The 26,459-nt window shown below is 41.1% G+C and overlaps 1 protein-coding gene across 3 annotated transcripts in view; it reads left to right on the top strand.

Moving 5' to 3' along the window:
- FHIP1A (FHF complex subunit HOOK interacting protein 1A) overlaps positions 1–26,459 on the top strand; it is a 120,057-nt gene that overhangs the window by 61,111 nt on the left and 32,487 nt on the right. For all 3 annotated transcript variants that reach the window (XM_053403134.1, XM_053403132.1, XM_053403133.1), the window contains exons 2-5: positions 17,812–18,021; positions 19,221–19,847; positions 24,388–24,546; positions 26,267–26,353. In XM_053403134.1, coding sequence (XP_053259109.1) covers positions 17,917–18,021; positions 19,221–19,847; positions 24,388–24,546; positions 26,267–26,353 — 978 coding nt within the window. In that variant the 5' untranslated portion in view covers positions 17,812–17,916. The remainder of the gene's footprint in view (positions 1–17,811; positions 18,022–19,220; positions 19,848–24,387; positions 24,547–26,266; positions 26,354–26,459) is intronic.

Genomic DNA, 26,459 nt, shown 5'->3' with positions numbered 1-26,459 from the left:
TGGCAGAGGAAACACTTATTGTGGGTTTTCCAATCCTTTCCCTCCCTCTTGCGCCCTTCAGTGGTGTTTGAAACCTCTCTCGCGCGCATGCCATCTATTTCCATTGGCTCAGCCGGCTGGGAAGGCTGCCTTGGTATTTCAGGAATGCGGTAGTCATGGTAACGTTCCCCTCTCCCTTCACTCTTCTCCTGAGCCCATGCTTCCTGTCTTGCTCCAATCGCAAGCACAGCCTTGGTCAGCTGGTCCATCGATTGCGGGCGGGGCGCGCGGGAAAGCTCATCCTTGACCGTTGGGGACAACCCCTCCTCAAACAACATCTGAATGGGTTCAGCGTCCAGATCCCACCCAAGCTGGTGGATTAACATCGCAAAGCGCGACCAGTACTCTCTAACAGATTGGCTCCCCTGCTTGCACCCCACCAATTGCCGTCGAACCACATTTTGCTCCACTTCGCTTGAAAACATTGCATTCATTGCCTGAAAAAATTTCCTGACGTCTTTCAAGGCGGCATTTTGCGTTGCCATTAGGGGCCTGATCCATTCCCGCGCCCCATCCTCCAGATGCCCCACAATGTAGGCCACCCTCTCCCCATCATCCGCAAAGTCATCATGCTGCAGTTCCAAAGCATACTCTATTTTCGTTCGGAACGCATTGTAGTCCTGGGGCTTCCCCCCAAACTTGTGCACCAGCCCCGGTACCTTCCTTGCGATGGGGGTGGGTCTGACCTTGGCATCCTGAGCCCTCCGTTCTTCCAGCCTCGCCGTCAGCAGAGCCACATGCTGTTCTAAATCTCGGTTCCTCTCCACCAGATTCTGCACTCCAGCTGCTCACTCCGTGGCGCCGGCTTCTCCGGTTTGACTCATTATGCTCCCCTGCCTGTCGCTGCGCACAAGCAACTTCAGGGACTGACGGATTGCTGTAATGGCTTTAGGGGTTGCTTGTGCGTAAGTTACCGCCGCTCTGGGCTAGGTAGCCTGGTTAAACCGTTTCTCGCTGGACAGCCATCCACTCCGTGGCTGTTCAGTCGCTGGCAGAATCGCATCAGTGGGCGTTTCTTGAACCTCTTCCAGCAAAGAAGTTCTTTGACGCCAAGTCGCCGCCTACTTTCCCTGCGCGGAAGTCTTCTGCGCAGGGTGGGTATGGGCAGCGGAGGACCTGTGCTCTCCTCGCTGGTCTCCTGCGAAGAGTCCTGGAGCCTCCTCTCTGCTTCCCCCATCAGCCCCCCTCTATCCCTGGTGTTGCGCTGATTTTCTTCCCCAGCCGGAGACCTGCCTCTCTCCCTGCTTGGCCCCTCTCCAGCATCGCTGTGGAGCCTCGCCTCCTCCGCTAGTTCCGATGGCAGTTCCCTGACACCACGCTACGCCACTGGATTTAGACATTCACTTGAGCAGCGCTCAGATTGGCAGGTTACCAACGCTGCATATTGGATTTAGTTTGTTTATTTGCTTGAACAGGTTTTCATATGAGAGGCCCTAAGAGAGACTTACTGAAAGAAAAAGTGGAATAAAAAACAACATGCAGGCCGAAGAATAATTAAAAGAGAAGGACTCTTCTTCCAGATGAAGAGAAAGTGTGCCCTGCCCTGTTTTGTTTACAAATAATTTTTTGGAATTTAAAGAACAAAACGGGACTATTAATCTCAGATGGAAAACCAAGAGGAATACATTTTTTTTTTTTTTAAAATAATATTTATTAAGATTTTCAGAGATACAGAAAGAAAAAGAATAGAATACATTCAAAGCCTTCTTTTCAAACACCCTCTTTCCGGGACTCCCTCCTTCCCCCACCCCTACCATATTCCCCTATCATATTGTTGGCTCCACAAGTTCTCAGTTCTAATTAAAACTTAATTTGTTTAAACCATTATTCAAATTTAAATTTAAAATTATTCAGTCCTCACCAGTACCCTTAATAAAAGACAAGAGTTCTCTCCCCAGGGCCCACCCCCTTTCCATTCCACAATTTCCCCTTTTTTTTAGTGATAAAGACACCTCACACAATAAAGAAATAAAAAACAAGAAATAAAAAGTATAGTAAATGAAAAAAAGCCAATTCAAAAAATAGTTGACAAGCCTTTGGATTCTAGTTCTCCCCCCCCCCCGTCCCCGGTTTAATTTCCCCCTGACCACTAATCCATATTGTCTGCCTGGAATTCTTAAAGTCCATAAATCACATTTTCCCCCCGATTCCTTGCTGGCTTTTTTCTTTTTATAATTATTTTTAAAGTTATTTTTAAACCATTTAATTTCCAATCTTTAATAAAGCTCCCCCCATTGTTCTTTCCAAGTTGTAGTCCAGTTTCCTCTTGTTCCGCTGCCAAAACGTTCTAATTCAGAAGTTTAGTAGGTCTGCAGGGATTATTGTTATTCAGGAACAAAAACATACGTTCAGTCCCTTCCTTTCTTCAATAGAAAATTCTATTGTTTAGCTAAACACCCTGTAGACACAATATTGTTTCCGTTTCGCAGCTTTCCCAGAAGATAACCAGTCCTGTAGAATTCCAATGGTATTTTTCCACTTACGACCTTCTTTGTAATGTCCCGAAACTCCTCTAGGGGGATTGTTGTAACTTTGTTTTCTCTAGTCCAAAAGTCCGATTGTTATCCATGTTTTCGCCATTTTATATCCAAGTTTTGACAAATTGTAACAAATTGTAGCAAAATTAACCAGCAAAGTCCTCATAATCAAGTCCTCTTTAAATTTCGGACTTTGACAGCTACTTTGACAGCTGTCAAAATCTCCTTCGCTTTTCGCCAGGCTCTCTCCTCAATCACCCCGGTTCCCAGGGGGGGGGGTTACGTTTTCCTTCTCCCTCAATTCTTCCTCCAGCACAGTTCTTGTAGTTTCCCATCGTGGAATTCTTAGTTCTTATCAGCAATTCAATTCTTTTTGGACCTTGGTTTCCCAGTCCTTGTTTTGGAAGGTTTACAGTAGGGAGGGGGACTGACTTCCTTTTTGGATCCCCCCCCCGCTCGTATCAAATCCGAAAAAAAAATTCTTTTTTTCTCCTTTTAAACCCGGTTTCCAAATTACTCACGGGTTGTTGTTACAAATCCGAATTCTCAATGGAAGAAGTCAGCGCTCTCCGCCGGATGGCATGCGGCTTCGCTCGGCAGGGATAGCAGAGGACTCAAAGCACCACGCTTCTCCCCGGCACCCGATCCGTAGCCTTTAAAAAGGCTCCTTCACGAGTCGGGAGGGCGCTAGCAGTGCCAGCCGAGTCTCCATGTCCACGGCCTCCGTGGCCGTGGTTTTTAAGGGTCCCCGCGTCGCCGATGCGGTAGGACCCAGCCCCTGCCGAGCAGGCTCCCTCCGGAGCTCGGAGGGAGTCCGCCATTCGGCGATGGCGCCAACCCGGAAGTCCCAAGAGGAATACATTTTTAAAAGTGCTAAAATAATATATGGAATTTAAAAACGTATTGAGTTTTGACTTATTGTATATAAATGAATTCATTCCTAGGTATCCTTTCCAATCATATCCTTATGTATTTAAGTAGTTAAAAGAAGATCACATTGTGGCTAATCCTAAACTAAATAATCACAGAGCTTTTAGAGATGTTTTAGAATTATATTGGACTATAATCTTATGTACTTTAAAAGTATCCTGTACATAAATGCAGCCACAAACTTCGTGGCCTTTGTGGAGACCATGCTCTAATAGTATCTCCCTTTCTTTGTACTCCCTCCCTTTCTCAACCAGAGATAGAACTATCGAGAAATTGCTTTTGGTTCATCATCAGAGAGCATCAATCACTAAGGGTGGAATTCAGTGTTGTGCTAATGCGATAGTTCTGTCACTGCAAGCGTTACCTGACAGAATGACATCCCCTCTGCTCCCCCATGTAGTATTCTGAGGGTTCTCCTGACCCTCCAGAACAGATTTTGGGGTTGTGTGCTAGCAGAAGTGCTTGTACTGGTTTCTTCTAGCACATCAGATTAGTTGAATCTGGTTTTCTGTTGCCACTTCAGATGCTGCAGCGCAGATAAACTTGTCCCAACTGAAGATGGATTAGCATTGTACACTGAGGAAATGGTCCATAAGCTCTGTCTGATTTGTCCACGAAGGCCTATAACTTCAATTTTGCAAATAATCCCTGGTGCTGTACTGTGCTTCTATTAGTTATCTTAAGGTCAGTGCCATGGTATTCCAGAAACTCATTTAGTGGTCCATCAGTGGCTTGTTCAAGAATTGCCTTGCATGATCTGCTCTTAGGCAACCTACAAACCTTCTTTCCATAACAGAGTTATGTATTGACTGGAGTGCTGACATAATAGCACCAGTATGTGTGAATTAAGTTTATAACTCTGAAGTGTTAGCTAAAAGTAAATGTGCCCCTGTTCAGGGTTCCAGTCACCAAATTTTTCTGGACTTTCTCAGCATTCTATAAACTGTAGAGGAATCAAGCATGACACATCATTTTACTAAGCTCTGGTTTTTCATTTTTTGTTCCATTGGCCCTAGAGGCCACTGACCACATTCAGTTTTTATTGGTATGGTGCCTCCCCCCCTTTTTAAAATGCTTTTTATTTTTGCACACTTTGGGAACATCAGTGATGATCTTAATTGACCATAGGTAAAGGTAAAGGGACCCCTGACCATTAGGTCCAGTCGTGGCCGACTCTGGGGTTGCGGCGCTCATCTCGCTTTATTGGCCGAGGGAGCCAGTGTACAGCTTCCAGGTCATGTGGCCAGCATGACTAAGCTGCTTCTGGCGAACCAGAGCAGCGCATGGAAACGCCGTTTACCTTCCCGCTGGAGCGGTACCTATTTATCTACTTGCACTTTGATGTGCTTTCAAACTGCTAGTTTGGCAGGAGCAGGGACCGAGCAACGGAGCTCACCCCATTGCGGGGATTCGAACCACCGACCTTCTAATCAGCAAGTCCTAGGCTCTGTGGTTTAACCTAGAGCGCCACCCGCGTCCCTCAATTGACCATAGTATGCTTCTGAAGCATCTCAGGGAGCTGGTGGTTGCGGGCACTGTACTTTAGTGGTTCCACTCCTACCACCAGAGTCGTTTCCAGAAAGTTGTCATGGGAGCACCATGGGAATTGTACCGTGGTGTCCCAGAGGATTCTGTCTTGCTATTTAACATCTATAGGCTTCAGCCTCTGGGAGCTGTCATCAGATTTGAAGTGTCATCAGTGTGCAGATGACATCTAGCTCTGTCTCTCTGTTCCATCTGAATCAGGAGTGGGAGTTGAGGTGGTAGACCAGTGCTTGGAGGTGGTGATGGGTTGGATGTGGATCAATAAACTGAAGCAGAATCATGAAAAGACAGAGGTATTATGTGTTCCAGATTCTCATGGCTGGGAGGTGGCCTCCCGTGGATGGGGTTGCACTCCCCTGGAAGGAGCAGGTTTGTAGTTTGGGGGTGCTCCTGGCTGATGACCTCTGTGTCTAGGAGTACCTTTTCCAGCTCTGGTTGGTTTACCAGCTACCAGCTTGCCTTTGGGAAAGAGATAATTTGACCACTGTACTCCAGGCTCTGTTAACTTTCAGATTTGATTTTTGCAGTGTGCTCTATGTGGGGCTGCCCTTGAAGATGACTTGGAAACTTCAGTTGGTCCTAATTGCAGCCACCAGGTTACCGGCTGGGGTTCCATTTAGATCTCATATAACCCCTTGGTTATATAACTGCGCTTGGTTGCCAGTTCATTTCTGGGCTCAATTCAAGGTGTTCATATTAGTGTTTAAAACACTAAATGACTCAGGCTTCTTTACAGACCCTCCAGGGTGCTGAAATCAGCAGAGGGGACCTCTTGATAGTACTTCCACCTTCAGAGGCTCATGGTGTGGTGGCCCAGGAGAGGGCACTCTCTGTGGCAGCCCCAAAGCTGTGGAAACCCACCCCAGAGGTACACCTGGCATTTTTATTATACAGCTTCCGGTGAATGCTGAGGATGCACATTTTACCCTGGCTTTTGGCACTTGAGATATATAGTTTTAGGACCCACCTTATTTTGGGGATTGTAAGTTGTTTTAAATAGAGTTTAATATTGTGTTTTATCTGCCCCAGGACCTTGGAGTGAAGGGAGGGTAATAAATAAATAATAATTAGATTTTTAAAAAAATCCACTTGTCCTGCATCTGATATATGCTGGCCAGGATGCTGACTTCCTATAATTTTTCAGAACTGTTGGCTCAGTGGGAAGGAATGACAAGTTTTAAGCACTTTAAGATAACATGGTTCATCCTGTTAAGATAGCTTGACCTTCCATTATCTCCTCGACCCCTTTCCAGCGGTATACCTTTTGCTTTAACATCATCAGTGCAATTGGGTTTTTCTCTTAATAAATAGCAATCAATCTTGATGTCATGTGTTTACAGTTTTCCAGTGCAGAGGCTTACGTTAATGAACGTGATCATTTACACAGTGTCACTGTAGTATTGGCATGCTAAATAATTTAGCAGGCTGTGGCAGGTAGATAGCTGTGTAGTGTCTCTGTTACTATGGCAATACATTTCCTTAATGCAAATATTAGTCATTCTGACTATGTGGATCTCTAGACTCAGGAAATTTATTAGTGAGGATGGAGAATTTAGCCTGGAGTGATTCATTTTCCGTGCTGGCTCAGTGTTGAGTCTGGTTTTGGTGAGCCAAATTTGCTTGATAGCCATAAATGCAGAGAGCAGGTAGCCTATATTCAGAATAACCTTCTTAATCTTTCACTTTTTTTTTAAAAAAGCCACTTCCTACCCTTGGCAATGATGGTTTTCTCTGTTTACTTTGTCGACATTAGATGGAAATTGGTGACAATGAAACAGGAAGGGATGGAGAGCAGGTGTGGTTGACCTCTCACCCTCAACACCATATCTGATTCAATTTTCATTTAAAACTTCTACAAATGGGTGACTTACAAAATACTTACAAAATCCAGTGAGCAAGGCCCCTATCTTCAGGTTTGTTGCCAAATAAACTCAAGGCACTTAGGAAAGATTGAGATTTTCGTTATATATGCTTTCAGCAGTTTCCCGAAACTGCTATGTGACCTTTCCTAAACAAGTATAATACAGAATGGTGATGGTTAAGACTTCCTGCTAACACTTCGGTATCCTGGTTTTGTCCATCACAGAATATAAGAAGAATTGGTGCTTTTCTTAGAATTCATATTCCCCTAACAGTGCAATTCTGTGCAATGTTTACTCACAGTATAGCCTTTTGTGTTTGGTGGGATATACTTCTTGGTAAGTGACTATAATATAGCAGGCTTAAACCTCCTGCTTGTCGGTAGACTTCCGGGTTAGCGCCATCGGCTAATGGCGGATTCCCTCCGAGCTCCAGAGGGAATCGGCTCCGCAGGAGTTGGGTCCTGCTGCGGCGGGGACCCTCAGAAATCACAGGTGCTGAAGCCTGTGAACCTGGTGACTCGGCGGGCACCATTTGCGCCCCCCCGACCCGCGAAGGAGCCTTTTTAAAGGCTTCGGAACGGGGGACGGGGTGAGTGGCACGGTGCTGAGAGTCGTCTGCTTCTCCTGCGGAGTGAAGCCGCATGCCATGGTCGGAGAGCACTGACTTCTTCTTGTGAACAATTGGACTCTAAAAGCAACAACCCGTGAGTAATACGGAAATTGGATTGGTAAAGGAAAAATTTGTTTGAATTAGGCACGATCGGGGAAGGCGCAAACAGGAAGTCCGTCTCCCCGTCTTATAAATAATCTAAAGCAAGGACTAGCTAACTAAGGTCGAGAGAATTTCTTCTTCTTTATTGGGTAAAAGACATTAATTTCACGATTTGGCAGTATAAGTAATTTCACTGGAGGATAAGAGCTAATTTTGAGAGCTGAAGTGCCACCCTCCCGGACCCGGGAGTGATCCGCGAGAGAGCCTGCTGAGGAGATATAGAAGAGTTTGACAGCTGTCAAATTAGCTGTCAAGAAGGAAAAAGAGAACTTTGTTTCTGCTATCTCTGCTGGATATATTTGCTACAATTTGGTTATACTTTGTTGAAAACAAGGAAGAACTGATACAAACTAACTTGATTTTTGGATTTGAACTGGAAGGAAGATAAAGTAACCAAAATCCCTCTAGAGGGGATTTTGGGACATTACAAGAATGGCTGAAGGAGGAAAAATTCAAGCTAAATTGGACAGAGTGTTTCTTCTCTTGGGAAAGTTACAAGGCCAAATTGATGTTTTGGCTACAAATGTTACAACTCTGGACTTAACAGTAAACAAATCCATTGAATTTGATAAGGACTTGACTCATGAAGTCCATGCAGCTGGACAAGAAGATAAACTTGAAAGATTTGAGAGTGTGGAGAAAGAGATATATGTTGTTTCTGAGGAAAAGGAAGGAGGAGATGTAATGTTGCAGATGACAAAGGAGAGCCAGAGGCCTGACATGATGGCTACAAAGGAAAATAAGTACTGGATGATGAAAATCTGTTTTGAATTGAAGATTGAAGAATAGAGAGATCTCCTTATGTGGAGATCTGAAGACCTATGGATTACAAATTTGATTAAGGTGAAAGTTGGAGCTTTTGGGACATTTGGACTTAAAAGGAGTAAGAAACAAGATTCAGGCTCCACTTTTAAGTATGGAGGTCTGGCTGGAAGAAATATGGACCCTATCGGGACAGAGCTTCTCCGAGATCTGGTGTTTAATATTAAGGACTACCAAAAAAACCGGCAGAGAGGAATTGAGAGAGAATTAAGAGCCTCGGACGTGAGGTCTCCAGGCTGATAGTAGACTAAGACTGATGGACATTTGTTGGGGATTGAAACCGGGAAAGGGGGGGGTTGGGAATCCAAAGGGTGCAGAATAATAATCTGTTTTTTTTTATTTTGTTTTGTTATTAGTATGAAAATTGGGGAATTCGTGGAAGGGAATTTGGGTTGACTTTAGAAAAAAGTTTTAAGAATGAGCACTGATGTTTAAATACTGATGTTTATAAGTTAAAATTGGTTTGTTTGTTTTTAAATGAATTAAATATAAAAAGGTCAAAAATTGGGGACAAGAACTTGTTGAATTAACAATTTGAATTGGAATATAAGAAGGGCAGGTGTGGGGCAGTCAGGGAAATATGTTATTGAAAATAAGGATTGTAAACTTTATGTGTTTTTAACTTTTTTGTTTTTTATTTTTTATTTTTTAATGTATAAAGGTGGAAAAACTCAATAAATATCTTTAAAAAAAAATAAAAAATAAACCTCCTGCTTGTCCATGGAGCTTGTGTTTCTTTTTAGTCTTGCATCTCTTTGAGGTTTTTTCCTTGAATTGCTGCCTGCTCTGTTTTCTTGCCTACTACATGTTTTCCCTAGTTTTCCTCGGCTAGGTCCTGTCTTGTTTTTGTTTCCTTTTTTTACTTGAGATGTGATTTATACTCATCCCTGCCTTGATTCTGTGCAGACTCTTTAAGAACAGAATCTATGGAAGTACTTTTCTATATGGATGGTCTTAATCCTTTCTGGCTGCTAGTTTTCGCCCCTGAATCTTGCTTACATCATGTCTTCGGCCTTGGGCCATGCTTCTATGTTACTGCTACCTCTCTGCTGACTACTGCATCTACTCACATCCTGGACTAAAAATATTATTCCTAGGAAAGACCATGTCTACAAAAGACACAGCTAACCTCCCCACCCCACTAATTAATCTTTTAAAAAAACAATTGTTCTAATTATTCATAAAATAATCACAGGCCACTCACTCTTTCTAATTGACCTACCTTACAAGGATAAAAGGAATTCAGAGTGAGAGAAGCAGTGTTGGCTGCTTGGAGGGCAGAAGGGGATTAAAATATAATGTATTTTCTGACATAATATTCTGAAAGGGCAAAGCCACACATGAACTATTAGTACAGTGGTACCTCGGGTTAAGTACTTAATTTGTTCCGGAGGTCCGTACTTAACCTGAAACTGTTCTGAACCTGAAGCACCACTTTAGCTAATGGGGCCTGCCGCTGCGCCGCCGGAGCACGATTTCTGTTCTCATCCTGAAGCAAAGTTCTTAACCTGAAGCACTATTTCTGGGTTAGCGGAGTCTGTAACCTGAAGCATATGTAACCTGAAGCGTATGTAACCTGAAGTGTATGTAACCCGAGGTACCACTGTAATAAGAAACCAAACATTATTTGGTTCTATACACTGTATATGCTGTTCTGTATTCTGTATAATAATCTTGGGCATTCTTAGCAAATACTTTAGCAAGACACTGTCCTCCCTCTCTCCCTTCCAATAACTGCTCCATTTATTCAAGCAATAGTTGCACAAATAAGCATGATTCTAATATACTGTTCACTTGATAAAGTTTAATGTTATCCTTTGAAATTAAACTTTTCAAGCATTATTAATAGTGCTTATAATAAAGGTTACTGTGATTTGAAATTTAACATTAAAACGGAAGTGATTGCACTCTAGGCTTAACATTGAGAGAAGGTATATGTGCATATTTAACCAGCATAATGAATTGCAAGTTTCACTTATTAGTTCTAAACAGAGCTGTGCGCTGCTTGTAATGGTCCAATAATCTGCTGCTACTGTCTCTTGATACAGTAAGGAGATGAGTGCCTTAACAAACATTGTATTCCTTTATTAAATTTAAAGCTTCTTCTGGGGTAGTTAATGTTAGTGGGATCAATGAACTAATGAACAGCATAACTCCTGGGTAAGCATTCATGTCATTTTTGGGTTGCCATATTTTGAAGAGCCAAAAAGACACATTTGCCGACTTCTACTTTTGACTATGGATCGCTATTGTGAATGTCATTTTACATACCCATGTAAAAGATGACGTATGGCAACCCCGTGTCCGTTCAACTTGCATGTATCCTGGATTGCCTCAGATTCGAAACTTGTCAGCATTCATGAGAAATGGTTGTTCTGTACAGATGGAGTATTAGGCGGATATCCACAGATTTACGAATTCACATGCCAGCTTGCTAAGGGCAAGTATCTTCAGACAAGGAGGCCACCCAATATATCATAGAGCCAATATGTAACAGAGCCAGTTGCATTTATACAGGACTTGTATTCTGATTTTGTTTAATAGTTGTTTCCAACAGAAATGAACTCTTGTGCCATTGGAATTTGTAGTGCCTCCAAGTAATGAGGTAGAGTGTCCTTGAATTACAACCAATTTGTGCCCTAAAACACTCCTAGGCTGGTTTACAAGTACAGCAGTTGCTCAAATTTATTTTCTCTTGACCAGCATATTTTAACTTACTTTCAGATAAAACCCTGTTAAAAGCTATTGGACAGTAATTCTCCTAAAGACAATAGAACAAAAGAGCATATAATAATATCCAGCGGTGACTTTCTGCTGATGGAAGGGAATAACTGGAACAAGAAAGGAGGCAATTTTCAGCAATGTACCATACCTCTAAAATTGCCTCCAAATGAATCTAAGGGTTAAACTGTTCTTTTACACAAGTATTCCAATGCCCTTTTAAAAAGTGGAAGTGTGTAGCAGTCCTGCACATCTCATAATTGTGAACATTGTTAAAAATTAAATGCTTTTTGGCTATTTGTTAAAGATGCAATTAAGATGGTACTAGATAACATTTTATTGTGCTTTCAAGATAGATACATGTGCTATGCCTCTACAGCAGGCTTGTCCATGGTCCTCCAGATATTGTTGGACTCTCTCATCACACCTGAGCATCAGCCATGTTTATCTGGGACTGATGGGAGTTTGAATCCACCTTTCAAAGAAACTCTCAGAAAAAGTATAGAGAGACAGAAAGTTTGGATTCATGTCACCCAAACCCAGTAGATATTGTTGTTGGATGACCAAGATTGAGAGTAATGCCACACACCTTTACAGGAATCTGAAACCAATTAAACCCAGCTTCCTTTCTTAGTTGGAGTGTGAAAGAAACTCCATTTCTTATATCAATAGTCTAAGTGGCTGATCAGACATTATTTAGAGGCTAGCTTTGACATGCAGTGCTAGTGTGGAGACTCTACGATTTTATTTTATTTTTTTTAAATGATATTTATTAAGATTTTTCCATTATCAAAAAATCAAAGAAAAACACAAAAAAGAAAACGAAACAACAACAAAAAATTTAAAAACACGTAAAATTCAAAATCATTATTTTCAATAACATATTTTCCTGACTTCCCCACACCTCCCCCTCTTGTATTCCAGTTCAAATTGTTGGTTCAACAAGTTCTTGTCCCCACTTTTTAACCTTTTTATATTTCAGTCATTTTAGAAAAACCAATTTTAACTTTTAAACTTTTAACTTATAAATTTATAACTTATAACTTATAAACATCAATAATTATACATCTGTTCTTATTCTTAAAGCCTTTTTCTAAAGTCGACCTAAATTCCCTTCCACGATTTCCTCAATTCACATACAAATAACAAAACAAAATAAAAGCAAAACAAATTATAATTATGCACCCTTTGGATTCCCAAACTCCACCCCCCCTTTCCCTGTTCCAATCCCAACAATCGTCCATCAGTCAATCTACTCTCAGCCTGGGGATCTCATGTCCGAGGCTCTCAATTCTCTCTCAGTTCCTCTCTGCCGGCTTTTTGGATAGTCCTTAGTATTAAACACCAAATCTCGGAGAAGCTCTAGTCCAATAAAGTCCATATTTCTTCCAACCAGACCTCCATACTCAAAAGTGGAGCCTAATTCTTGTTTCTTACTCTTTTTAAGTCCAAATGTCCCGAAAGCTCCAACTTCCACCTTAATCAGATTTGTAATCCTTAGGTCTTCAGATCTCCACACAAGAAGATCTCTCCATTCTTCAGTCTCCAATTCAAACCAAATTTTCAGCATCAAGTTCTTATTTTCCTTTGCAGCCATCATACCAGGCCTCTGGCTCTCTTTTACCATCTGTAAAATTACAGCTCCTCCTTCCTTTTTCTCAGGAATACCATATGTCTCTTTCTTCCCACTCTCAAAGCTCTCAAGTTTCTCTTCTTGTTCAGCTGCATGGGCTTCCTGAGTCGGTTCCTTGTCAGATTCAATGAATTTGTTTACTGTTAAGTCCAGAGTTGTAACATTTGTAGCCAAAACATCAATTTGGCCTTGTAACTTTCCCAAGAGAACAAAGACTCTGTCCAGTTCAGCTTGAATTTCCCCTCCTTCAGCCATTCTTGTAATGTCCCAAAACCCCCTCTAGAGGGATTTTGGTTACTTAGTGTTCTTTCCAGTTCAAATCCACAAATCAAATTAGTTTGTATCAGTTCTTCCTTGTTTTCAACAAAATATAGTCAAATTGTAACAAGTATAGCCAGCAGAAGCAACAGAAACAAAGTTCTCTTTTTCCGTCTGACAGCTAATTTGACAGCTGTCAAACTCTTCCAATACCTTCAACAGGCTCTCTCGCGGATCACTCCCGGGTCCGGGGGGGTGGCACTTTAACTTCCAAAATTAGCTCTTATCCTCCAGTAAGATTTCTTCTAGTGCCAAATCGTGAAATTAATGTCTTTTGCCAAAAGAAAAAAATTCTCTCGACCTTAGTTAGCAGGTCCTTGCTTTAGATTATTTACAGGAGGAGGAGGCTGACTTCATGTTTACACCTCCCCCGATCGTACCTAATTCATCAAAAAAAATTCTTTAAAAATCCAGTTTCCGTACTACTCACGGGTTGTTATTTTGAAGTCCAAATCACAAGAAGAAGTCAGCGCTCTCCGGCCATGGCAGCGCGGCTTCACTCCACAGGAGAAGCAGACGACTCACCCCGTCCCCCGTTCCGGAGCCTTTAAAAAGGCTCCTTCGCAGGTCGGGGGGGCGCAAATGGTGCCCGCCGAGTCACCAGGTTCACAGGCTTCTCTGCCTGTGATTTTTAAGGGTCTCCGCGTCGCCGCAGTGGTACGACCCTAATCCTGTGGAGCCGATTCCCTCCGGAGCTCGGAGGGAATCTGCCATTAGCCGTTGGCGCTAACCCGGAAGTCCCCGAGACTCTACGATTTTAAGACCAATGGCACAAGCACCTAGGTTATGGGGTGGACAATCTGAAACAGTAGGGCTTTTGTGGATACAGAAAGCAAACAACAGTAAGCAGTGGAAAGAACTTGAAGAGGCACATATCCAAAGATGAATGTGAGACAATGTGAAGAGAAAGAGAGTTTTGACACGCACATGTGTTTTCCTAACCCCTGTGGCACAGTATTTCTGAATTTAGATTTATTTGTGAAAGAATTCAAGCAGTTACTTGTCTTATCCTCCTAGGGGCTGCTATTTCCTTGCAAAATCTGTGTGTGCTTGCTTCTTTATACTTGAATGTGTTGGAGAAAAACATTTCACTGAAAATGTGAACCAAATTGTAATTCATTTTAAAGCAGGTGCAGTGGCTCAAATTGATGGATGAAACCCGCCCCCCCCCCATAAACAAACTTAGTATTTTGGTAAAAGGACATACCATATGCAATTCAGTCTGCAGAACTGTAATCTTGGTTTGCACAATAAATATTCCTCAGCAGTTGTGACTGAATAAATTGAAAGCATTTTTGATTGCTACTGTGTTTGGATATCACAATGAACCATGGTTTATCAGGGTGGGAACAGGCTACAGTGAACAATGTTTCCTGTTAAACAGCTGTGAGGAAGAGGTATGATTACAATGGAAGACAAAATATTGCGATGTGGTGAAGAAATGCAAAGAGTCTTGTGGCACCTTTAAAGTGAACATATGTATAATTGATTTTTTTTGTCAATCCATTTGATCAGCCTCAGGATGAAGTAGACTCTAATCCAGTAGTCCATGAAACTTTACTTCATAATAAATTTGTTAATTTCTAGAAGTGCCATACAACTCTTATTTTTGGTCTGTTGCAGCAAATGCAACAATCATGCAAACCTTTCTGGAAACTCTGAAGGGAGTCCACATTCTGTTTAGTTTCAAAATAACTGGGAATCTAGTGTACAGAAGGGAATTTCTCTGTTTTTGTTCTGGCTCTGAATAAGTGAAAACACTCTGCCCCTCTGTGATAAAGTTGAATTTACTTGTTAAAACAATCCCACTCAGTAGAACACTTATTGAGAAGAAAACCTTTTCTCTCATTGTATTCTTGCTCACCCTGCCACTGTCCAGATCACTCCTTGTTAAATTACCTGCCTCTTTCCTTCTCCAAATATTTCTGGTTGCACTTAGCTCATATGAGAATCTATTATAGTATAAAAGAACACCATCTCCCTGAATAGATGAACTGTATACTCTCAGAACTTTCATCTAGTCGGAACTGAGCTTGTTTATTGGTCTTCATCCAACTCATTACTGATTCTAGGCACTGGTTCAGCACATTCACTGCCTTACGTTAATCTGACAAAGAGAAATCGAGCTGGGTGCCATCAGTAAATTGATAAAATCTCCCCCCAAATTTCAGAATGACTTATCCCAGCAATATCTTAGATGTTAAAGAGCACAAAGGACAATACAGAATCCTGTGGAAATCGATAGCGCCATCAGTAGTGCCAGTATCAACTGCAGAAATGGTCCTCCAAGATGAAAGCAGAACTCCCATCAGGCCCAGCAAGCATGGCCACATCTGGAAGGCCAAAGGTTCTCCACACTTGTATTAGAGAGACATATGGAATTAGTTGCAGAATGGTTTTATGATCTAACCAAATGTTGGCTGGGCAATTTTGCTGCGAAAAGTTATTTTGGGGGGATTATTAGCATGATGAGGCAGTTAATATTTACTTCCCAGCAGTTGTAAAGGTCTTTTGGTTTGTTCATAATGTCAAGCACATTTCTGAAATCAGCATAATTTGTCTTAATTTCCATACTTGTTAAGCAGCACAGTAATTAAGGTGGACCACTTCCAAGGTGGTTTACCAAGGACTATATATGGAGCAGGAGTCCTAAGATGTATTACTTCGGTAGCAAAACACATCCCTCACCCATTCCCATTAATTGCTCTGAAATGCAAAGAACCAGATAACACTGCTAGCACCATGTGCTACAACCGAAATTGTAAGCAATCAATCAATCAATCAATCAATCAATCAAATAAATAAATAAATAAATAAATAAATAAATAAATATAGTTTTGTCTTGTCTGTGGAGTCCAAGAATCTAACTCTTGTTAGTCTGTTGCAGCACCTTCGATTAATGAATTTATTGTTGCATGGCCATGTGTGTGGTCAGTTTCATGGGCTATGGAGCTGATTTATTCAATAAAAGTTTCTGATAAACTATGACACAACAAGCAAAGATTTTGTGAAATGAAATCCTGGCTATTTCTCCTGGCTATGTGGGAGGAGAATGAAGAGCAGGGGAGCACACTAATCCAAGGCTTGGCTCAGGCTCATTATAACTAGTGCGAAATCATGGTTTCACATTATGTATGAATGTGACCAAGATGGTGGTATGCTGTTATTTATCTGACCGAAATGATGCATTGATTACATGTAGGAACTTCTCTTTATTTTCATGGCATTTTACCATTGGTACAAACCACAGTGTGGGCACCCTGCGCTCTTTCACATCCTGTAATTTCACACAGTTTGCTCTTATTAACAACAGCAACAACAAAAAAGGCCGTGTTTCTGAATGAATAGCTGTTTTTGTCAGAAATCTTTTTAAAAGGCCCTCAACCTTGCATATGTATTCAGCTTTTGTTGTTAGTATTGCTTAGTTACCAAGGATAATATAGGAAAAGGCATGATGTATTTTCACGTGTACCAAATTTAGCTTTAATTTGCTTTTGTGTTCTTCCAATTAGTAGCTCCCACAGAAGCCTATCGAAAGCTCTTTGCCTTTCTAAGCCAAGGACCCCATTCTAGTTATAAACATCCTTCACCATACTTCCCCCCCCCCCGCCAGGGGAAGAATGATAACCTTTCCACAACATACTTCTGACTATGGTGTGCTGCAAAGAGCACAGAATCAAGAAATGATTGCTTTGTCAGAAACATGGGTTAATCTAGTAAAACAATAAAGTATGTAAGAGGAGCCTTTCTGGATCAAACCAAAGGCCTGCCTATCTACCGTATTTTTCGCCCTATAGGACGCACTTTTCCCCTCCAAAAATGAAGGGGAAATGTGTATGCGTCCTATGGGGCGAATGCAGGCTTTCGCTGAAGCCTGGAGAGCGAGGGGGGGTCGGTGTGCACCGACCCCTCTCGCTCTCCAGGCTTCAGGAAGCTATCCGCTGCTAGCGGAGACCTTGCCGGCACCCAGAAGCTTGGGGCGCGCTGAACGAAGTCGCGCGGCTCTCCCACGGCTAGCGGATAGCAGCCTGTTCTGGGGGCTGGGGTCGGGGGAAGCTCGGGCTTCCCCAGCCCCACACCTGGGGGGCGGGAATTTTTTTTCTTTATTTCCCCCCCAAAAACTAGGTGTGTCCTATGGGCCGGTGCGTCCTATGGGGCGAAAAATACGGTAGTTCAGTATCCTGTATCCCATAGCGTCCAGTGAGATGTCTATGGGAAGCCCACTAGCAAGAGATGAATGCAATATCCCTCTTCTGCTGTTTTCCGCCAGGGATATGTAATACAGTGGTACCTCGGGTTACATACGCTTCGGGTTACATATGCTTCAGGTTACAGACTCCGCTAACCCAGAAATAGTGCTTCACATTAAGAACTTTGCTTCAGGATGAGAACAGAAATCGTGCTCCAGCGGCATGGCAGCAGCGGGAGGCCCCATTAGCTAAAGTGGTGCTTCAGGTTAAGAACAGTTTCAGGTTAAGAACGGACCTCCAGAACGAATTAAGTACTTAACCCGAGGTACCACTATACTATAAAGAAGTGAGAAGATGCAGACTTGTGTCGCAAGAGATCCAGGACCATGTGTATAATATCACATTATTCCCAGTACATATTTTAAAATCTAAGTTGTTTTACATTGCTGTTAAATCCCATATGTTTTTTTCTTTATAAATTTTGATTTTGGTTTCTTTGCAGATCAAAGATGCTCTCCAGACTTGACACTTGTGATGCAGTGATCAGCAGCAGAAGAGAGCAAAGGAAATTGAATATGGCCTCATAGAATTGAACTTTGGAGAGTTTATGATGTCCACAGGTGCGAGTGGCAGGAAAAAGCATCAGGCTGTGAGCCTCGAAGGAGTTGACCCAGAAACCTGCATGATAGTGTTTAAAACTCACTGGGCACAGGTAAAGTAGCTCAGGGAAGCTTTTCTTCAATTGGTTTTTAAAGTTGGTTGCACTGGTAAGAATCCATTCCAAAACAACAACAACAATCAAGAAACAACAAAAAGATTGGAAGTTGGGTTTAACTGCCAATACACAGCATGCAGTCTGTTCCCTAACACTCAAGTGCATTTTCTGTTCTTGTTCTGGAAAATGGTAGAATCTTGCTCCTCCATTATTTAGTTAACATCACATGTAATAATAAAGTAGCATAGCTCTGTTTGATGGATAGGCTAGAGAAAGAGCTGGGAGATTTAGATTTAATGAAAGGAGATAAAATTTAGAATATAACTTTGAATTATCATGCTTTGACGGTCCAGTGGATTTTAAAGATAAGGCTCAATTATATATTAGTATTGGATCCAAACCTGCACATGGTTAGGCTGCTTAAATCCTATTGAAGCAGGCTTTGTGCAGGTGTGCAGACTAAGGAGATGCATTTTACAGCACCAGGCAATGATCTCTTTTAATCCAGTGTTGTTCACATTGACTGACACATGTCTACAGTCAAGTTGCCTTCCTCTGTTTTTGTCACCTGAGATCCTTCCATTGTAATGTTGGGGATTGACCTAACACACCCTCTTAGCGTTTATACAAGCAAATGATGCCACTTAATCATGGCTTCAGCTACCCAGCTCTCCCAGAAGTTGAATTAGCAAAAGACATTGTTAGTACTGAATTTGGTATTTGCAACTTGGTTGGCCAGCACTCCCAATTTTAATGTTTTTACTTACAAGGATAGTGATCAGTGGTAGCTTGCTACATAATGTTATGAGGCAATTAAAGAACCATTGGGGTTGAAGACCAGAATATAAATACGTTAAATAAATAATATTTTAACAAACCCATTAGATACAGTAGTGTATGAGCTGCTTAAATGTGCTTTCATAAATTAATTCCTATTGCTAATTTAAAAGTTGTTTGCTACTTGATTAAATTATTAATCTCTGCAATCCATTCTGAGGTCCATTTTGAGAGGCACTTCGCTGCATTTGTTCAATAGATTTTTTTGTTCAATAGATGTTTTTACATTGGGAGCTTAAAACACTGATTCAGTCTAGCAATTTTGAAGACTGGGTTTAGTGAAAGATAGGATTTGAGTTAAAAGGTTAGTTAAGAACCTCTTCACTCTGATAACGAGAATGTGTTTCATGTTTCTCTAGGTGGTGAAAATATTAGAGAAGCATGATCCTTTGAAAAATATTCAGGCAAAATATGGGGCAATTCCTCCTGATGAGGCCAGCACTGTGCAGAATTATGTAGAACACATGCTCTTCCTGTTAATTGAAGAGCAAGCAAAAGATGCTGCCATGGGACCTATCCTGGAGTTTGTTGTTACCGAGAATATCATGGAGAAACTCTTCCTTTGGAGTCTCAGACGGGAGTTCACTGATGAGATGAAAATCGAACAGTTGAAGATGTATGAAATGCTTGTCACTCAGTCCCACCAGCCCTTGCTTCATCACAAGCCCATCTTGAAACCTTTGATGATGTTGCTGAGCTCTTGCTCAGGAACTACTACACCAGCTGTGGAAGCTGAGCTGGTGGTTCTTCTTAACCAGCTGTGCTCAATCCTAGCCAAAGATCCATCTATTTTAGAACTCTTTTTCCATACCAGTGAGGACCAAGGAGCTGCAAACTTCCTAATTTTCTCTCTCTTGATTCCTTTCATTCATCGAGAAGGGACTGTGGGCCAACAGGCTCGAGATGCACTGCTTTTTATAATGTCACTTTCTGCAGAAAACAATGTTGTTGCTAACCATATAGTAGAAAACACTTACTTCTGTCCGGTAAGTTGCTTCTTCTGACCCTACCCTCTAAAGAAACCTCCCTCTTGATATTTTCCCCATCGACAAAGCAGAACTGAATTTATTTGGTACGTTTTGTTACGGTATTGCAGAAGTGGGAAGTGGTGGTATCAGGGGGATATATCTTTCTGAACCAGTCTGTATTTAATTGTGGTCATTTTTATACTATAATTTGCTCCTCAACAGAAAACTTATCAGGAGCAAAATGAACAAATTAGGGACTAAATACATGCCATTTAGTGGGGATAATATCAAAGTCTGATATTTAGGTGGCCATTTGGGTCTAATTAACGTTGGTATTAGTATATCAAGGTTAACATGGTATTATAATGTGCCATTTGAAGATCAGACAGTTTTTTGAATAAAACATTTGCATTAGGTGTTAAAATTGTAATGCTGAAATTTTCAAAAATCTCTCCAGTTATGCTTCAGTTAAGCTAGTTACATTTCGTTTTAAAACAAATCAAACTCTTTCCTTCAACTTAATCTTACTGAACTCACAGTAGTAAAGAATTAGTTGTTTTCCTTCTGCTGCACCACCTACCTATTACAACGACACACATGCCAACTTGCATAAGTTCCTATAAGTTCGGGGAAGGTGATTCCCAAAGGAATCCTTTTTATTCTTTCAAGTCAGAAACTAGCAGCGTTCAAACCAAGCTAACTTCACACTTACTGCTTCTACTCCCTGCCTCCATTCAGTTCCTGCTATCCTTTGACCTGCTGCCTCATCATTTATTTATTATATGCGTATCTGGCTTTTTCAGACAAATACTTTGAAAGTAGTTCATATCAGTCAAAAAAAATTAGGCAGGGAAAGGAGCTAGAGAGGGAGAGCACTTTGATAATGCTGGAATGAAGTGATTAATTGTGTATCCGTGTTTCTAATGGTGGTCAGATTAGACTGATAACTGGAACAAAGTGTTGAACTGAAGATGATCCAATGAAACTGGACTGATCTTCCTTTGCAGTTGATCTTGCTATGATAACAGTTGGGGCAACTGCCTGATGCAGCTTGTTTCTGAGTGTCGTTAGGTTGGGCTAAGTTAGTTAAAATTAGTTCCTACTGCAATCCAGGGGTACCAACTTGAATGAAATATTGGGGGGGGCAGGTAGGCCCCACCAAGCACAATCGATCACAAGATGCGGTGCATGCACACCATCTGAATGGTAATGCCCATCAACTTTGGTGGGTCCCGGCCCCTTCAAATATTTTAGAGGGGCGGGGCAAAGGGACCTTGTCCCCTAGGTGTTGGCTCCTATGCTGCAATCAATGGGGCAAATTGGTAATGACTTGATTTGCTTTCCGTTTCAACTATGTCTGGATCCAAACCTTCTCACGTACTTTTTGTACCAGCCCAGCCATAAGGCAGGGTGAGGCCATTGCCTCAGGTGGCAGAAGCCCCACTGCCTCCACAAGCAGCAGGGCACGTGGTACTGGCAGAGCAGGTAGGAGGTGGCAGTAGGGAAGGGAAGGTGGCACTTCCCATTTCACGTCAAGTGATGAGGCGAGACGTGGCACCCTTTATTCCAGGACAACAGGCTTTGTTTAGTCATTTAGTCGTGTCCGACTCTTTGTGACCCCATGGACCAGAGCATGCCAGGCACTCCTGTCTTCCACTGCCTCCCGCAGTTTGGTCAGACTCATGTTTGTAGCTTTGAGAACACTGTCCAACCATCTCGTCCTCTGTCGTCCCCTTCTACTTGTGCCCTCAATCTTTCCCAACATCAGGGTCTTTTCCAGGGAGTCTTCTCTTCTCATGAGGTGGCCAAAGTATTGGAGCCTCAGCTTCACAATCTGTCCTTCCAGTGAGCGCTCAGGGCTGATTTCCTTAAGAATGGATAGATTTGATCTTCTCAAGAGTCTCCTCCAACACCATAATTCAAAAGCATCAATTCTTCAGCAATCAGCCTTATTTATGGTCCAGCTCTCACTTCCATACATTACTACTGGGAAAACCATAGCTTTAACTATATGGACCTTTGTTGGCAAGGACAACAGGCAAGTAGGTCCAAATATCTGAGAATGCTTTTCTTTCTCCCCCACTGCCCTGGTATACAAAGAAATGAAAACGGATAGGCTCAAAATAAGTTGCATAGTTAAGGAAAGTTTTAGTCTAAAATTAACACAATAGTAGCCTCAGCCCTTTTTGACATTATTTTAAAGATCCTCCTGGGAGAGTGTGTGTCGAGAGTGACAACATGGGTCACAGCATGTAAACAACTGAATGACACATTATGAAACAACTTTCTACCCTGTTGCTAATGAATCTCTTTAAATGTATATCAAGATTACAGTTTTACTTGCAAGCACTGAGTAATAAGTCTCTAGCATAGACATTTTCTTGTTGACTTCATTTAAATTGATACATCTAAAGAGTACTCATTTTTTAAAATTGTCCCCAAGGTAGATACCCTTATTAGATCCATGCTGTAACTTCCATAATTACATTTGCCAATTAATTTTTAGAATGACTTTTTACTCTGAAGATTAAAGCAAGCTGTATTAACCTTCAAACAGTTGGGGGCCTTGAGTGACAAAACACATTCCTAATTAGAATGATTGTCTTAGTGTGTAAAAGGTAGCTAGCCCAAGTCTATAATAAAATATCAGAGTCCGCTCCTGAGGGCTGCTCACTTTTTAAAGACCCATAATGTGTTGGTCTTGTGAGTTTGATCTTTGCAGTTCGGGGAGTTCTATACTGCCTTCGCGAAAAATCAGAATGATGCCGCAGGGATCTGGTTAGCATCCATCGTTCACTCAGGCAAAAAATACAGAATGATTAAAGGATTTCTTTCACTGCTATTTGCCCGTGAATGTAATAAAATAATCTAAATTCTGATTCAATTAAAAGAAAGCTTGGCGTGATATTGTACCGAATGTCAAAATCCCTCCCCTGTAATTAAAATAATGATAGCTAGAGTGCAGAAGCAAGCATTCAACCTTAGGCCATTCCAGAATGTGTGCCCTTATGCAAACTTCAACTAGTTGAAAAAGCAGGGCAGCCCTTCCAATGCTATGGACTTCTTAGCAGCCCCCTGTGTGCAGAGACACCCTTGAGCAGGTCTAGAGTACTGTGGATTGCGGCCATCCTGCAACACTATATTAAATATCTGATGGATGAGCTGTGCAGAGCTGACATCATGCAAGAAACAGAGGATAAGCAGAGTGGAAGGTCAAAATTGCTGCATGGGCAAGCTAGGGGTTACCTTAACTTTTGAAGCATTTTCCTAACTGGGAACTGCATGAGTAGGCAAGAGAAAAGCAGTGTATCATACTTGGGGAAGAATTCTTTGTTTATTCTACTTTTTCTTGTTCCTTTTGAAATAACTTAAAGGTTACTTGGGGCAGGATAGGAAGAAAGTTGACAACTGTCAGTAATACCACTACAGACAAACGGTAGCTGTCTGCACTAGCTACGTTGGGGAATAAAATTGTTGTGTATTTATTGGATTGTCTACATGACTAACGTAAAACCCAACCATGCAGGAATGTTGCCATAGTTAGTCTTTCTAAAAGTTTACTCTGACAGACCATAGCTTCTTTTCACCCCCACAGTTCTGTTAATTGTAGCTTGGGTGATGGAATAAGCGAGTAAAGAACATAATAGATGCAGAGAAACACACATTGGCAGTCTTTTTATGCCTGTCAATCAAAAAAAATTAATGTTTCAACTTAGTGCCTCTAGAAAATCAGGCTTATCATCCCAGTACTCAAAATGATTTACAAGTAGAATAGCTTTAACTGGCTCTTGTAAAACTAAAGTTGCATGACTCGTAATATTTATTCTTCCCATGTCTTTGCATTGATTGTTGGAATAAGGCTAAGAACTTACATCCACCACTTCCCGTCAATAACTATAATGTTTTTTTAAAAAAACCACATAATTCCTTTTATGGCTTCTGCCTAAACTGGGTATTTACATTCAGAGAAAAACCTGCAATGTTCCACCTAGTATTCTTTTAGTAAGTCTTGCTTGTGTTGGTCCAAGGGTCAATTGCATTCATAGTAATATAGATTGACATGTGTAAGCATACAGTTATGGTTAGTGTTCTGAGCATGGATTTTGTATATCCATTCCAGAAGTAGCACTGTTCTCTAGGCAGAAGGTGGTGGTAAGGCTGTGAGAACAAATCACATCAACTCTTCAGTGAGTACGTTGTTTTCATTGACACCTACAGTTTATATTTTAGAAACAGATGAAAAATACAAATTGCGGAAGCAAGCACACCTTCCGTTTTTGTGTTAAAGCAACCATATATCACGCAAGCTGAGCTGTTATAAACATCTAGAGCAACAAATTATATTTTGTTTGAGTGTCCTGTGTCTACTGTGCGTTGCCCACATGTTGTTGATAGTTTACATACATGTGTCTTCCTTTTGATGTTTAGTGCTCTTAACAACTAGTTCTGTTTGTTTACTTAACTTGTTTGTTTATATTCCAAGAAGCTTATCAATGATGCAAACACTATGTTTAAATAGTTGCTTTCTCTCCCCCTCCCTTTATGTTCTTCAATTCAGGTGCTAGCCACAGGCTTAAGTGGCCTATACTCATCTTTGCCTACAAAGTTGGAAGACAAAGGAGAAGAATGGCACTGTCTGCTGAAAGACGACTGGCTTCTTTCTCCAGCTCTTGTCCAATTCATGAACTCCCTTGAGTTCTGCAATGCTGTAATACAGGTACTGGACTCAAGGAGAGAGCCTGCTTATGAAACCAGCCTTTTAAAATATGTGGATGATGTCCATTTCTGCTCTTCCATTTGTTGGAGGATTTTTAATCCCATGTCCTCTGCTAACAAAAGGCGAGCAAAAAGCAATTTTTGCTGATTCTTTTTCCGCCCTGCATCCCTCTCCTTCCTTTCCAAATATATATAGGGGACAGTGGGGAAGGTAGCATGGGAGGAGGAAGGAGAAATGGGTGCAAATAGTTTTCATTCCCTTCTGTTACCAAAGGTCTTAATGACATCAAATGCTTTTTGATGAACGGAAAGCGTTCTGTCCACATTAAGGGCACAGTTGTATCAAACCCTATGCTGTGATTATTTACAGTTCATATAATTAATTATTCGGTCTTGATTTCAAGAGAGAGCAAGTTTCTTGCAAGTATGGACAAGTATTAATAATTGTGATTTACATAACAAATATTCCTCATAAATCAGATACATATTTCTTTTTATTAACATTGCCCTCTTCCTAAAGATGGTTGACTGAACACCCTTTATTGATTCTAAAATCAAAGTTTTATTTCTCAGACAGAACATTGTGGTTGTCTGGGCTAATTATGCTAGTGTATGATCAGGTTCTCATAACAGTTAGATGCTTGCACACAAATGCACCCCAAAAGCTGTGAACCATTTTCATTGTGGTTGAGCTGATCAGGAGGTTAAGTATATTTCACGAATCTAAATTAAATTCTGTTTGGTCTTCTCATGTTCTTTGTTCTTGATTATTTCTTAATTAGATTTTCGCTCTTTTGAGTCTTTGTTCTTCTCCAGTCTAATGTGCTTTGATGCTGTGCTTAGGATTCTTATTGCAGCAAGGCTGTTCGGTATCTATAGCTTTATCTGAGTTATGCAACTTTGCTCAGTTTCATTAGTGAAAATACAGGATGGAAGTGTTTGTATATGCAATGTAGAAAAATTCCTGGTTTTATTCTCTTAACAAAAGTGATGCATGTAGGGGAAAGGGTCCTCATTTTGTCTTTCTTTTTGACTTCCAAATTCAGAAAGCTGTCTGTTCTATAGCAAACATTTATTATGAAGTTGACTAAATGTATTGTATTATAAGAAGGCCTTTGAAAAAGTGTATTTGCCAGAAAAGTCACCAGGTGCTTCACATGGTCCGTTTCTGCGTTTCTCTCACTACAGAATAGTACCGGTAGTTGCGGAAAAACTGGTTTGTTTGAATTATTGAAATAATGTTGCTATGTATTGAAAAGCTGAAACATAAATAATGGTCTTTCTGTTGCTTCACTATAATTTGATAAATTTAATAGCTTGGCCATTCTAAAATGACCTCAGTAGGCTGCAATGTACACTTGGGTGGCTATTAATCTATCATCTTGCACCATTAAATTGTATGACATAGGGATATGAGCCTTTTGATCTTTACTTACATATGAATTAATTTCCCTTAAATATACCGCCCAGTTCTACATATGCTTATATACACAAGTAAGCATATCTTGAATTTAATAGGGTTCTGTGCATAGGATATAAGCTATAGTTTATCTCTTCATTTGTGTAAAGATGGTTGGAGGACTTTTATCAGAGGTTAATTATTGTTACTATTTAATTTTTCTGTGAACTTCAGAAAAATATGTTAAATCATAACTTAAGTTTGATACTCTAGATGCCTTTTTGATTGAAATCCCATGATCACTCTCCCTTCACTTCTTTAGGTGGCACATCCTTTGATTCGGATGCAGCTTGTGAATTACATTTATAATGGGTTTCTGGTACCAGTTATGGCCCCAGCATTGCATAAGGTCAGTGTTTTTCATATGTTTTTGTTTTTTTAAAAAATCAGCAGCCATTTTCAATGTCTTAAGAATATTACATGTGTGATGAAGATGGACCAATCGAAGCATAACT

This window comes from Podarcis raffonei, chromosome 9 (genome assembly GCF_027172205.1).
Source record: "Podarcis raffonei isolate rPodRaf1 chromosome 9, rPodRaf1.pri, whole genome shotgun sequence".
Taxonomy (NCBI): domain Eukaryota; kingdom Metazoa; phylum Chordata; class Lepidosauria; order Squamata; family Lacertidae; genus Podarcis; species Podarcis raffonei.
The sequence above is the reverse complement of the archived record's forward strand: the minus strand, read 5'-3'. Positions and strand labels throughout refer to the sequence as shown.